Source organism: Xiphophorus hellerii, unplaced genomic scaffold (genome assembly GCF_003331165.1).
Source record: "Xiphophorus hellerii strain 12219 unplaced genomic scaffold, Xiphophorus_hellerii-4.1 PGA_scaffold_83__1_contigs__length_249999, whole genome shotgun sequence".
NCBI lineage: Eukaryota > Metazoa > Chordata > Actinopteri > Cyprinodontiformes > Poeciliidae > Xiphophorus > Xiphophorus hellerii.
Window position 1 is genome coordinate 149,436 of NW_022587658.1, and position 15,231 is coordinate 164,666.

Below are 15,231 nucleotides of genomic sequence, written 5' to 3' on the forward strand. Positions count from 1 at the left end.
CTTTTTCACTTCTCTCGCTGAGATAAAGCGTTTTTGGTCTTTTACATTCAAAACTCATGAAACTCAAAATTTAGACTTGGTTCCAGCTTCAAACCACCAGAACTTACTGCATCTCAGCATTTCTATGCTGTTCCAAAGCTTATAAGGCTGAAAATTGAACGCAGTGCTGAAAATTCACATATTGTCACTTTTTCACTTCTCTCGCTGAGATAAAGCGTTTTTGGTCTTTTACATTCAAAACTCATGAAACTCAAAATTTAGACTTGGTTCCAGCTTCAAACCACCAGAACTACTGCATCTCAGCATTTCTATGCTGTTCCAAAGCTAATAAGGCTGAAAATTGAACGCAGTGCTGAAAATTCACATATTGTCACTTTTTCACTTCTCTCGCTGAGATAAAGCGTTTTTGGTCTCTAACATTCAAAACTCATGAAACTCAAAATTTAGACTTGGTTCCAGCTTCAAACCACCAGAACTACTGCATCTCAGCATTTCTTTGCTGTTCCAAAGCTAATAAGGCTGAAAATTGAACGCAGTGCTGAAAATTCACATATTGTCACTTTTTCACTTCTCTCGCAGAGAAAACGCTTTTTTGGTCTCTAACATTCAAAACTCATGAAACTCAAAATTTAGACTTGGTTCCAGCTTCAAACCACCAGAACTACTTCATCTCAGCATTTCTATGCTGTTCCAAAGCTTATAAGGCTGAAAATTGAACGCAGTGCTGAAAATTCACATATTGTCACTTTTTCACTTCTCTCGCTGAGATAAAGCGTTTTTGGTCTTTTACATTCAAAACTCATGAAACTCATAATGTAGACCTGGTTCCAGCTTCAAACCACCAGAACTACTGCATCTCAGCATTTCTATGCTGTTCCAAAGCTAATAAGGCTGAAAATTGAACGCAGTGCTGAAAATTCACATATTGTCACTTTTTCACTTCTCTCGCTGAGAAAACGCTTTTTTGGTCTCTAACATTCAAAACTCATGAAACTCAAAATTTAGACTTGGTTCCAGCTTCAAACCACCAGAACTACTTCATCTCAGCATTTCTATGCTGTTCCAAAGCTTATAAGGCTGAAAATTGAACGCAGTGCTGAAAATTCACATATTGTCACTTTTTCACTTCTCTCGCTGAGATAAAGCGTTTTTGGTCTTTTACATTCAAAACTCATGAAACTCATAATTTAGACTTGGTTCCAGCTTCAAACCACCAGAACTACTGCATCCCAGCATTTGTATGCTGTTCCAAAGCTAATAAGGCTGAAAATTGAACGCAGTGCTGAAAATTCACATATTGTCACTTTTTCACTTCTCTCGCTGAGAAAACGCTTTTTTGGTCTCTAACATTCAAAACTCATGAAACTCAAAATTTAGACTTGGTTCCAGCTTCAAACCACCAGACCTACTTCATCTCAGCATTTCTGTGCTGTTCCAAAGCTTATAAGGTTGAAAATTGAACGCAGTGCTGAAAATTCACATATTGTCACTTTTTCACTTCTCTCGCTGAGATAAAGCGTTTTTGGTCTTTTACATTCAAAACTCATGAAACTCAAAATTTAGACTTGGTTCCAGCTTCAAACCACCAGAACTACTGCATCTCAGCATTTCTATGCTGTTCCAAAGGTAATAAGGCTGAAAATTGAGTGTAGTGCTGAAAATTCACATATTGTCACTTTTTCACTTCTCTCGCAGAGAAAACGCTTTTTTGGTCTCTAACATTCAAAACTCATGAAACTCAAAATTTAGACTTGGTTCCAGCTTCAAACCACCAGAACTACTGCATCTCAGCATTTCTATGCTGTTCCAAAGCTAATACGGCTGAAAATTGAGTGTAGTGCTGAAAATTCACATATTGTCACTTTTTCATTCTCTCGCAGAGAAAACGCTTTTTTTGGTCTCTAACATTCAAAACTCATGAAACTCAAAATTTAGACTTGGTTCCAGCTTCAAACCACCAGAACTACTGCATCTCAGCATTTCTATGCTGTTCCAAAGCTAAAAAGGCTGAAAATTGAGTGTAGTGCTGAAAATTCACATATTGTCACTTTTTCACTTCTCTCGCTGAGATAAAGCTTTTTTGGCCTCTCAGTTGCAGCTCTCATGAAACACAAGATTTAGGTTTTTCCCGCATTTGTGAGCTTTTACAAAGCAAATAAAGTGGAAAATAGATTGCCAAGCTGCAAATGTAGATTCTCCATTTCTCACTTCTTTCGCTGTGGTAAACTTCTTTGGCCCCCCAGTTGCAGCTCTCATGAAACACTAGATTTAGACTTGATTCGTTTTTCAAACAACCAGAACTACTGCTTCTCAGCATTTCTGAGGGGTTACATAGAAAATAAAGTTGAACATTGAATGCAGGGCTGCAAATCCACAGATTTTCCATTTTTCACTACTTTTGCTGGGACAAAGCTTTTTTGGCCTATTATCTGCAGCGCTCATGAAACACAAGATTTAGACTTGGTTCTAGTTTCAAACCACCAGAACTGTTGTCTTTCAGCATTCTGAACTGTTTCAAAGATTGCAGGTTGAGTTCCTTTCTCTTCCAAATACTGTCTGCAGGGTAGAAATAAGGACCTTTCCTATGGGACGATTCAATCCCTGTCATGCTCCACCATAGTGCCACCCAGCTCTAGGACTTGAGATCCATTTCACTCCCTTCAGTGACAGCGCATCAGAGATCTTTTCTTGATTCCAATATTCCAGCTCGAGGCGTTCTGTCAATTGATCCTCTTTCGTAGTTGTAGTTGCGGTTTTGTGTGGACTATCGTTGGCGTCCCAGCTGTGCGGGAAGCTCCATTGTCTTTTTTGCTGACAAATATTATCGGCTACCAAACAAACTAAGTCGCCGAGCAGCTGAATAGGAAATCATTGTTAACGCGCTAGTAGATCCAAACGCAAGTTAAAGTGTTGTGTGAATACTATTGCTCACAGCTCTTTTCAGGTTTCTTTGTAAAAAATATTTTTAGTCATGTATAATTTTCTTTCTACTTCACAATTGTATTCCAGTTTGTTAGTCTTTCGTATTAAATTCCAATTAAATATATTTATGTTTGTGGTTGTAATGTGACAAATTATGAAAAAGCTCAAGGGGTGTGAATACTTTTGCAAGCCAGTTTGTTTGCTAACTGTATATATCTAGTATATGAGCACAGTCCACTTCAAGTCAATGAAACATTCTACACATCCAATAGTGAATGGGTTAGAATTTCATTTGACTTCAAATTAAAAGACAGAAGTCCTTTTGGGCCACAAAGATTAAAGGACAGTAATCCACACTCAACTTAAGTGCAGACTCTGACTCAGATTTAAATTTGAACCACATTACCAAGTCTGCTAAGTTTTAAAACTATAATGTAACTAAATATTTTTAGAATAAAGGGTTTGTGTCAACAGAGGCACAAACTAGTGCATGCAATAAATTTCAGTAGGCCAGAATGATGTAGTGATGTGTACAGAGATGTTAAAATGATCAGGCTGATCCAAAGTGGTCCTGACCAACACCAGGAAATGGAGTCCCCTGTTTTTGGAGTTTTCCATGTCATCAATATTGTTTCAACCGCTAAGCGACTGAAAAAGTAGATTCAAACAGAGGCTGCTATTTATTTTATTAATATTGATTGTAGCAGTAATGGTGGAAATAGTGGAATGGCTTTGTGCCTTTCCACCATTAGAACACTGCTGCTGATAAACAGAAATTGATATCTAAAACACAAAATATGCATTTATTGATTTATGCCATCATACAAGTTTTGCCAATTTAAATGAAACACCTACTAAAGGACACATACAAAACACATTTTAGACAAGCTTCTGTGGAACTAAGAAAAGTTTTGATGATCTGGTTTATTACACCTGGTTTTTTGTACTAAGAGCCAACTTGAACATGCAATCATTGTTACTTTAGTGTTAACCTTTCTGTCGAACACACCAGAAGAGAACAAGAAGAAGTTCATGCAGTTACATTAACACTAAAATATAACACTCTGTCACTCTTTCTAGTCAATGGGAAATCTTTACAAGAGATGAAAGCATTCTGGACAGTAAAGCTCATCCTTCAGATCCAAGTGAAACAGAATTCCAAGGGTCTCAGTCAGTAGATGGAGGCTCCTGGGCTTCCCGATTGACTGACACAGGGAAGAAAAACAAAAGTATTTATTTCAAATCTAGCTGTATTTCAGTTAAGAATGTAGGCATAGTAATACAAAGTCATCTATTACAGTTCTGTAACAATTAAATAACAGTCTATTACCTTCCTCTCTAGCTTTCATCCTGGCAACAAAGTTGTAGCTTTTATTCCTTCTATAGTTCTCATATGGATCATCTAAAGACACTCCAACACCTTTGTACTGGTCCCACTTATCCCTAACATCTCCCCCTTTGATAGGGTCCTGGATACCTTGTTCTTTGGCCCCAAGGCCACCAGAACCGCTCCAACCTGAGGCAAAAATACCACAGAACAAAATCTGTTAGAGCTTAGAGGAGAGAAAAGTTGCCTGCTGTAAGCTGTACTGGTAGAAAAATGGGAATATTTTTTTGTACAAACAGAATTGTCTTTTGTAGTAAACAGAAATGAATAAGCATACCCATCTTTAATAACAACTGGTGGCCCTTATTCTCCTCTCCTAGTCTGGTGTCTGCAGACATTTTAGATGACGAGCTGCCCAGCCCTGCAGTGGACCTGCAGTAAGAAGCAGAGACTGGCATCTGCATCATTCTGTAGCACATACTGTGAAGAAAAGTGATTACAGCCAGGGAACTCACGAAGGAGAAGTACTCCGAGATTTAGGACCACGACGGCGCTTCGTAGGAGAATTTGAGTGGGATCTGGATCTGGAGCCAGAGCGGCTCCGAGAAGACCTGGATCGGCTCCTGGACCTGCACACAGTCATATGTACACACATATATGTGTACAGTCAGGTAGTTACTTTGAAAAAGTAACTTTAATCAGATTACTGATTACTCCTTGAAAAAATTATTTAGATTACTGATTACTTGATTTGGAAAGTAAATAAGATACTTTATTAGTTACTTTCAACAGTTGTTGATAACCCTCCATCACCTTATATATAAAAATGACATTGAGCTTCGCCAATACTTATTTAATTCCAAGTTATGTTATCATGGTAATACCATCAATGTGCCTCCACTTATAAGGTTGAACTGAAGGGGAGATTCCTTAATGTTACAAATGTTTTTGTGTGATTCCACTATTGTCTGTCCACCCGGTTCTATGTTCTGTTAGGGCCCTATGTTTGCTGTCAGCACAGCGCTCCACCTGCGGCTCCACCACTCAGATGGCCCCCTGCACATATTTTACGTTTATTGCGCTTTTCATATTAGTCTCGAGTTTTGCAGTTTTCTGGAGCGTAACGCGAAGCTCAACGTCATTCACAGGTAATATAAATATATTTATTACCTTGACATTAACAAAGAAACAGCGGGACAGATCATCTGGTAAATGATGGACAAGGAGAGCCTGGCTAAAACTACTTGATTGTCAGATAAAATGTGGGGCTTATTATGTATCTCTGCTGTTTTCCAAGCTCAAATGAGCAACTTCACTTTCAAAAAGCAGCTCAAAAACCATAACCCGCAACTCATCAAATTTGCAAACAACTTTAGAAAAAACAAGCCCAACCTGCTTATAATAATTGGACTTTGTGACACAAACTCAAAATAGTTCCTGTTTTTCCAGCAACAAAATGTGCATCTCCCTCATCCCTCCATTGTTTACTTTTCTGTCAGCTGCTGCTGTCACATAGAAAGGGAGGTCACTCCCAAAGATGCATAGAGAAAATAAAATTACATTACTATAGAAAATAGTAACACACAGTGATTTGAATAAGAAACTTTAATCTTATTACTGAATTTCAAATAGCAATGTGTTAGATTATTTGCTACTGAAAAAAGTGGTCAGATTAGAGTACCGCGTTACTGACATCACTGCCTATGTGTGTACCCATCCACACAGACAGACATTTCACTGCCATCTACACTGAATATCACAAACTTTATAGATTTTGAACTCAAACATATTGATACAATTCTACAACCTTCAGTCTTTTACAACCTTGGTAACTTTCTCATCAAGCCTTTTTCCTAAAGAGGTTTTACGTTAAAATATCTGTAAGAGTTTATGTTACAAAATGCCGATTTAAGTGATCACAGCTGCCCAGGATTGTTGATTAATCAAAGATTTTGTCTGAATGAAGCAGAAGAACTAAAATAGTTATTTTTTTCCCTCATTCTCAGAGTCCGAATCGGTCCAGAGGCCAATTTAATTAAACTCTACAAACACAAGATTACTAAGAAATTAATTTGAAACCACTGCAAGTATTATTTGTGGTGAGTTGTTTTTTTTGTTTTGTTTTTTAAATCATAAATGAAGCATTTGTGGACGGAATGTGATCAGGATCAAAAGCTAATGCTATTAACACTGACATACTTCAATCTATCCATGGTCTCAATATTGATGGTGATCAGTTTCTATACATGTTCTTGAGTGTATCAGGTGTATGTGTGCATGTACCATGTACAGTATATGATGTATTGTGGGGACCATTTTCCTGACATATATTATGTTGTGGGGACCCACTGCTCCTTATGGTGACTAAAGCCTGGTCCCCACAAGAGGAAATACTGTTTTTGTGTCAAGGGTTAGTTTTTGGACTATAGTGTGAATTGAGGTTTGGTTAGGGTTAGGTATATAATGGTTAGGATTAGGTTGTAGAAGTCAATGGAAAGTCCCCACAAAGATAGCATGACAAACATCTGTGCGTGTGTGTAGGCTGTGTGTGTGCTTGTGTGGGAGATGCAAGTGTTCATACCTGGATCGTGAGTAGGAGCGGGATCGGCTGCGAGAGTGAGATGAACCAGAACGTGACCTGGAGGACTTTGAGGAGTGAGAGCTTGAGCGAGAAGAAGATCTCCTCCTGCTGCGAGAGCGACTCCTGGAGCGACTTCCTCCATGACCGCTGAAAGGGGAAAAAAATTAATAAAAAAAAATAAACATAAAAAAAAATCACCAAGACAGCAGTTTGACAGCAGGAGCAAAAGTACCATTTAAGACAAACAAGATGGTTAAGATTTGTTATACTTATTTGATTTTAGAAAAAACAATTCCATTGTTGCATTAGTTCAACTTTAGTTTAACTTTAAGGTTTCATTGTGTAAGAGCTGAATAGGTAGAACAGAGATTCTAATCCAGAAGAGACCCACCTGTTCCTCTTTTCCTGTTCCTTTTTTCTTCTAGCTCTCATCTTGGCTCTGAAGAACTCATACAGGCCATTCTGCTCCCAACCTTCACTGGAAGAGAAACACACTGAACTCACTGAAAGGTTTACTTCAAAGAAAGCATGCTTATTTTTAGAACACCATTCATACATAAAGGGTAATTGAGAATGCTTTACTTCACTGTTTACTTAAAATAACCCGGTTACATTTAAGACCCTTTCAGCTGATCAGGAGGAAGCTGAAAGGGGCTGAAAAGGTTCCAGCGGTAAGAGAAAAAGTTGACTTCGCTGAGTCCAAAAAGTCAGTAAAGATATGGGAGAAGCTCCATTTCACTATAAAGTCCACTTGTGTCTCTGAGTTGGCTGATCGGTTCATCTTTTGAAAGAGGCAGATGGATGCATTAGGAATGAAAACTGAGAATTGTGGGACCAAGATGATAATTTGGTCATGTATTATCTGTTGCACCAGGGGATGGCTGTAGGGGGCGACAGCATTGAGTGCAGTATTGTGAATGGAAACCAACTGCTTGTAACTCAATAAGGACAGATGTTAAGAAGTACCAACTTTTATTTTTTTGCTGAAGGACTGTGGGTAAGGTACGTTGCATTACTTCCTGCTTTTGCTGTTGCACATGGTGGATCTTTTTTTGGTCTTTTTAAAATGATCTAAAGTCTCTTTCCTGTGACATTTCTGAGTTATTCTAACAGATAAGTACAGCAAAGCACCTACTTTGTGTACTTTATGTTTGGAGACCCTTCATGGTTTACTTGAAGTCCTCTCAAAAGCAAAGCTAAGACATGCATACCTGTTTCGAGGTCGATCATGTGAAGGAGGGCTGTAGAAAGCCTCCACAGCAGCTAGTAGCCGATCACTGGGCGGCATAGGAGGGGGTAACCTAATGTCCTTAGGGTCCAACGGTTTATAGTCACAGTCTTCAAGCTGTGTAAAGACAGCACAAGGATTGTGAGTTATACAGCCTTCAATGGAGCAAAACTGATGGCCGAACTGACTGCACTCTCCACAGAAAATCTCTCTGCAGAAAATCTTACTACTGGTGTCCCGATACATATATCAATATTGGCCCGATACCAGCATCACGGACTCATACTCGTACTTATAAAAGCAAGTCAATACTCCAAATCAATACCACTGTTCTGCTGGATTTTCCTCCTGTGCTGCGGTTCAACTCAAAGGCTAAACCACAGTTCATACCTGGTGGTGGTAACACACCACTAAATTATTCACTAATTCTCCAAAAAAAAACAAAAAACATTTCACTCCCTCCTGATAAATGGGTGAAAATGAGAGGTCGCACTATAGTTTTCTGTCCATTATTTTTACTAATGATATCAAAAAAAATCTTGTCAATATATTTCTACCCATCAATTTTTAAAACAATAACATTTGCATTTCATTTTCATTCTGTCCAACTATTCAAGAAGTTGATGTTAAAGATGTCCACACATCTTCCCCCAGGTTGGTGACGTGACAGATCAAAGACGAGTCAGCAGTTAAAAATCAACAAAACTTTAATAAAATGCAAAATATATCTTTTGAAGATCAGAGAGAAAAAATGCATACCAACTGATTTATTCAGATCTGATATACATGTATATTCTGATTTCCTGCAGTTACCGTATATAGATTTAAGCTGCAAAACAAACTGCTTCTGGAATATTACCGCACCGCTTGCTTGCATAACTAATGTTACTTTCAACGGTTTTGGTTTTATGATTCATATTTTCTAATAAGGAGTTGTGATTTCCAAGATTCTGCAGTTTCAGGTACAAAACCTGGAGCTGCAGAATCTCTGGTTTGGTCAGCCTGACCAGGGCAGGAATGTACGCAGAACATTCACACAAGCAGCAGAACTGTGCCATGATATTATTATAGCAGATCATACTAATGTAATCTTCAATACCTGCTGATTGTAATAAAAGACAAAATATAATCCCACACTGAATAGTTGTGTCATCAAACTGAACACATTTTAAAAATTTTTCTGTGATGAAGTTTTTGAAATCAAAATTCAAATTAAAAAATACTTTATTGACCCAAAAGGGAAATTAAATGCTGTGGTAAATAATGTTAAATCAAATCTCTGATACACCGACAACTGCAGAGTCATCTGAGTACTTCTGGAGATGACAGAAGTCTGAAGCGTACAGAGTGAAAAGGAATAGTAAGAGCATAGTGTCCTGTGGTGCTCCTGTGCTACTGACCACCTGGTTAGACACACAGTCCTTCAGTCTCACTAACTGTGGTCTGCTAGTCAGGTAGTCACAGATCCCGGTGATTATTGAGGCCTTCACTTGTGTATTTGAAGTTTCTGACAAAGCAGCTCAATACTGTTTTGTCAGAAATTGTTAAAATGCAAAGTTAAATACACTGGAGAAATCAAAGAACATGATCCTCACAGTGCTGCCTGCTTTGTCCAGATGACAGTGGATTTATGAAGCAGGTGCATTGATGGCGACTTCTATTCCAACATCATGGCGATAAGCAAACTGCAGGTGGTAACATTTCAGAAGTGATATTATTATAGCAGATCATAACATGTGGCAAGGCCTTCAGATTCTCACAGACTACAAGAACCCCAATACCACCCCCCTTCTACTGATGTCTCCTTCCTCAACGAACTTAACTTCTATGCTCGTTTTGAGAGAGGGAATACCACAACTGCAACCAAAGCAGCTACCACCCCAGGCCAACAGCCACTGACTTTCCTCCCCACTGACGTAGGAGCGGCTCTGAGCAGGATTAAATCCCACAAGGCTGCGGGTCCCGATGGCATACCTGGACGTGTCCTCAGAACGTGCTCTGGGGAGCTGGCAGGAGTGCTGACGGACATCTTCAACCTGTCCCTGGCCCGCGCTGTGGTACCGACCTGCTTCAAGTCTACCTCCATCGTCCCAATCCCCAAGAATCCCAACCCAACCAGACTCAATGACTACCGCCCGGTAGCCCTTACCCCCATCATTACCAAGTGCTTGGAGCGGCTGGTCCTAGCACACCTCAGATCCTGTCTTCCCCCCACACTAGACCCCCACCAATTTGCATACAGGCAGAACAGGAGCACAGAGGATGCAGTCTCTATAGCGCTGCACTCTGTCCTTTCTCACCTGGACAGTAAGAACACTTACGCCAGACTGCTGTTCTTAGATTTTAGTTCAGCATTCAACACTGTCATCCCATCACAACTCATTACCAAACTCACAGACCTCGGCATCAGTTCACTCATGTGTAACTGGTTGCTCGACTTCCTGACCAGTCGACCTCAACATGTCCGGCTGGACAACCACTTCTCATCCACCATCATCATAAACACCGGAGTGCCACAAGGCTGTGTGATGAGTCCCTACCTCTACTCCCTCTTCACCTACGACTGCAGACCTGTCCATGGCTCTAACGCCATCATCAAGTTCGCAGACGACACCACGGTGATCGGCCTCATCAGAGATGATGACGAGGCCGCTTACAGGGAGGTGGTAGACTGTCTGGCTGAGTGGTGCGACAAAAACAACCTGCAGCTGAACACCGAGAAGACCAAGGAGCTTATCGTGGACTTCAGGAGGAACGCTGACCTACATCCACCCATCCACATTAAGGGGACAGTGGTGGAGCGTGTGGACACCTTTAAGTTCCTGGGAGTCCACATCTCCGAGGACCTGACTTGGACGACCAGCTGCTCCAAACTCATTAAAAAGGCACATCAGCGCCTCTTCTTCATGAGGACCCTGAGGAAGAACCACCTGTCCTCAGAGATCCTCACAAACTTCTACCGCTGCACCATTGAGAGCATCCTCACCAACTGTATTACAGCTTGGTACGGGAACTGCTCTGTCTCCGACCAGCAGGCGCTGCAGAGGGTGGTGAAAACTGCCCAGTATATCGCCAGGGCACCGCTCCCTGCCATCAAGGACATCTACAGGAAGCAGTGTTTGAAAAGGGCCGGGAAAATCACAAAGGACTCCACTCACCCAGCACACACACTCTTTTCCCTTCTGCCCTCTGGGAGGCGTTACAGAAGCCTACGGACCAGAACCACCAGGCACCGGAACAGCTTCTTCCCCACAGCTGTCACGCTTTTGAATGCCTCCTGACATAAAACATAAACTATAAGGACTGTACTCCCCTATCCTCTCATACAACAATAACACATGGACTATCCTCACACACACACATCACGGACTGTTTTCTTCACACACACATACAACCTGTAAATTTTATCTGCCATTATTTATCTTGTATTATATTATATACATATATAATCCATTCCCTAACATTCTTGTATATTCTGTATATGATCGGCTCCTATAGCTGGTGGAGGCATTCGTTGGTTGGGGTGGTGGTGAAGTGGAGGACCTGGCATCTGTGCATATAGCTCCCATATTTATATTTATACACAATATCTATATCTCTTTGCTATAACCCCTTATAGCCCATACATACATAGTCTTGTACATCTGTAAATAAATATTTATATCTCGTAGAGCACTTCTGGATAGATACAAACTACATCTCGTTGCTTGTACTTGTAACAGTGCAATGACAATAAAGTTTAATTCTATTCTATTCTATTCTAACATCATGATCTGCTATAATATAAGACACTCTGAATGATCCCTGGACCTGCAAACACTCCATTCAGTGCACTGTTGCCCTTCCATCAAAAGAATTGAAATACTATTGCGAATCTTATATTTAATCATTTTTCTGTACAAACCCGTGGCTCCAGCCTTATATGACCTGATTATCAAAACAGTTCTTTTACTGGTCTGAGTCTCAAAACAATTACCAAGTTCAGTAATCAAGACTACTCAGTCTGAAAGAGAAAAGATGTAAGTGATTCACTGGGATGAGTGTTTTTAGACTTAACACAGTAAAATCTTTTTTAAAGTTTTACTTTACAATTGGTTACTAGTCAGCTTGTTCAGCTTAGCGTTTTTCACAAGGTGTTCAGTTTTTGAACATTTATTGTGCAAAATTTGCAGCAATACTGCCTATATTTCATATGAAATATGAAATATATATATGAGAATAAAGTCGTAATGAGAATAAAGTCGTAATTTTATGATGACCGTTCACCACACTGCACTAAAATGAAGAATAATGAGGGTCTTGGAAAGTTATAATTGCTATAAGGAAATACTTAATCTTTTAACACATCAGAATCAAATTATCACCTGAAGGACTTTAAAACGACTGTTTAAAGAACTTTTTATTTCAAAAAAAGAACTAGACTTGCAGAGCTGGTCACATCACAAATCATTTTAATGAAGCTTTTTTTTTCTTCTTAAAATGACTTTATGCTCATAATTTAACGACTTTCTTCTGGCAATATTGCTATCTTTATTCTGTCGATAATAAAACTATTCTGCTAATATGACTTAGTTCTCATAATATTATGACTTTATTCTTGTTTTTGAAAAAAAATCTCTTAGCCTGGCCATAAAATGCCATCATACTTGCTTTACTGACCGCTGCAGTCTTTTTCTTTTCTACCGTCATCTCTCTGTATGACGGTAGATATATTTCTAAACATCCGCGCTTCTATCCTCAGCTTTGCTCTGCTCACAACAGTGCTGTGTAGGCCATTTCTACTGGCTTGAACAGGTAGTTTGTTGACTAGTTTGAACACAGTGTTGACTTGCTATGTCAACACCTAGCAAGCTATTGTATGAAATATAAGTACCAATTTGTTTACTTGGTGTCGATATCGGCATCGATATTGGTGACTTAAACTGAAGTACTTGTACTCTGTCCAGAAAAATATGGCATCAAAACACCCCTACTTATTACCACTGTCCCAAATTCAGAATCAACTAATGTACCTTGACCAATGGAGCCATTAGACCTGCTGGCAGGTCAAAATAGGGTACGTTTGGAACTAGACTTGGGTCATCTTGAACGGGATGCTGTCGATGGCGCATGTGAGGGGAGTGGCCATTGAAGCCATGTTGAGGTGGGCCAAAGTCTGGGTGTTGGCCCGTACCCCATGGAGGATGATCGGCTCCTATAGCTGGTGGAGGCATTCGTTGGTTGGGGTGGTGGTGAAGTGGAGGACCTGGCATATCTGTCAAACAGAGTTTATTTTGAAATTAGTCAACATAATTACAAAGATATAGGATAGGAGAGGTAGAATTACTATCACTGACCTCCAGGATATTCTCCTCCCTGAGGATAGTCAAAGCGATGTGAGGTGTAAGGCGGTCTGTCATAGTGATGTCTGGGAGTAAAGTCTTCCTGCACAAAGCGAGGTGGGAATCTTCCAAAATTGTGAGGGGGTGGTGGGAGCTGGTTAAATGGGGGGGGCTGCTGGTGTGGAGCAAAAGGTCCTCTGAAATGGGGAGGTCTCTAAGAATTACAACATAAAAAGCAGTTATTTAAAAAAACACAAAAAAACAGCAGAGATATAATACCAAGGCCGACAGAATTCTGCTAATAAAGCCTTTACCAACAAATTGTGCCATTGTGAAAATAAAACCTGTGACATGAACCTCAAAAGTGCCAAAAAACAAAGCTTAAAAGGTCAAAGGGTGTCAGTGAAAAGTAAGACTTTTTTCTGTAACTCTGCTAGAATGCCTTGATAGAGTCTGCCTAAAAGGTTTCTCCATTCAGGCAGACTCCAGGAGCCTCATGTATAAAAGAGTGTGCGGTTTTCACACTAAAACTTGGTGTATGGACAAATTTAGAAAAGTGCGGCGCACAAAAAAATTCAGATGTATAAAGCTGTACGTACGCATATACCTGCTCGCCGTTCCTTTATAAATCTTAATTTGCGGGAAATAGAGCGCAGCTGCAGGTCCGCCCTGTCACCACCCATAAATAAATAGTATAAATATCCGAAAGGCTGCCACCATTTGAAGCAATAACCATTGCAACGGTCCTTGTTTACAGCAGTATAAGTACTTATTATAATAATTATATATTTTATTAAAAAGGTATTTTCAGGGAACATAAGGTCACCTCATTAAAAATAAAAATAATTTTTTAAGAAAAAAATTCCCAGTAGAAAAAAAGAAAATAAAGAGACCCAAGTGTAAATGCTTGACTGAACAGCAGAGAGTTCAGCCAAGACAGAAAAACAGATAGCATGCCAGAGAGTTCATTGCGGTGCCTGGGGAATGTGGAAGTTTATTAAATGGAGGACTCATGTGCATAAGTTGTACATTTACAGAATGGAGATGCTTTCTGTCCATAAAGGTGCATTCATAAAACTGGCGGCTCGACTGAAGGGATGACTGTCTTGACCTGTCAACAGCTCCAGCTGGACCGGTAACGCACGGTTCCTTCTTCTGCGCAGAGCCCCAGGGTGGTCAGTCTGAGCAGTCTAAATACTAATAATTTATAATCAACATTTCCCAGCAGATTAATATAGTCTAAATAAATAAATGAAGTCAGGTTTCAGTGTAGTTAGGTGACTTTTGAGGCTTTGTAGTTTGTTATTGTCCACAAAAAAAGTTTGTGAGGCTGCCGCACATTTTCACGTCAAGTAAAAGGTTTGCGTACAGTTACGCAAACTTTCACCACGTTAATTTTTATACATGCTGTCTTGTGCATAAAATATGGTGGCGCACATTTTTTGTGCATACGCACGCTTTATACATGAGGCCCCGGAACTCACTGACTAAATAGCATACATTCAACAATCTTTACACTGTGACTTAAAGGAAATGGAACCAAAAGAAAGCCAATACATACCTGCATTCGTGGTGGAAATGGGGGCTCTCTTTGGCCCCATGGAGGTTGATCAGTCTGGTTCCCCCAGGGGGGCTGCTGATCAAATGAATTCCAAGACGGGGGACCTAGCTCAGAACCTCCTGGCCCACTCCAGGGGCCTCCATCTCTCGGAGGACCTCCACTCCAGTTTCCTGGATCTCTCTGCTCGTTCCACATTCCCTCATGACTGTTCCACGGAGGACAGGGAGGTGGGGGCTGGTTCATGTCAAAGGGAGGCTGGGGAAACAGGCAGTTTTCTGATGTGTCGCATTA

General features: G+C 40.1%; 1 protein-coding gene across 1 annotated transcript in view; it reads right to left on the reverse strand.

The window, feature by feature from the left end:
• Positions 1 to 3,698: 3,698 nt before the first annotated feature.
• Positions 3,699 to 15,231, reverse strand: part of cherp (calcium homeostasis endoplasmic reticulum protein) — a 30,564-nt gene continuing 19,031 nt past the window's right edge. Inside the window, exons 10-19 of the mRNA XM_032557540.1 lie at positions 14,941 to 15,195; positions 13,395 to 13,593; positions 13,071 to 13,312; positions 8,042 to 8,175; positions 7,222 to 7,308; positions 6,831 to 6,977; positions 4,765 to 4,878; positions 4,587 to 4,681; positions 4,253 to 4,438; positions 3,699 to 4,127 (exon numbers count right to left, since the gene is read on the reverse strand). Coding sequence (XP_032413431.1) covers positions 4,090 to 4,127; positions 4,253 to 4,438; positions 4,587 to 4,681; positions 4,765 to 4,878; positions 6,831 to 6,977; positions 7,222 to 7,308; positions 8,042 to 8,175; positions 13,071 to 13,312; positions 13,395 to 13,593; positions 14,941 to 15,195 — 1,497 coding nt within the window. The 3' untranslated portion in view covers positions 3,699 to 4,089. The remainder of the gene's footprint in view (positions 4,128 to 4,252; positions 4,439 to 4,586; positions 4,682 to 4,764; positions 4,879 to 6,830; positions 6,978 to 7,221; positions 7,309 to 8,041; positions 8,176 to 13,070; positions 13,313 to 13,394; positions 13,594 to 14,940; positions 15,196 to 15,231) is intronic.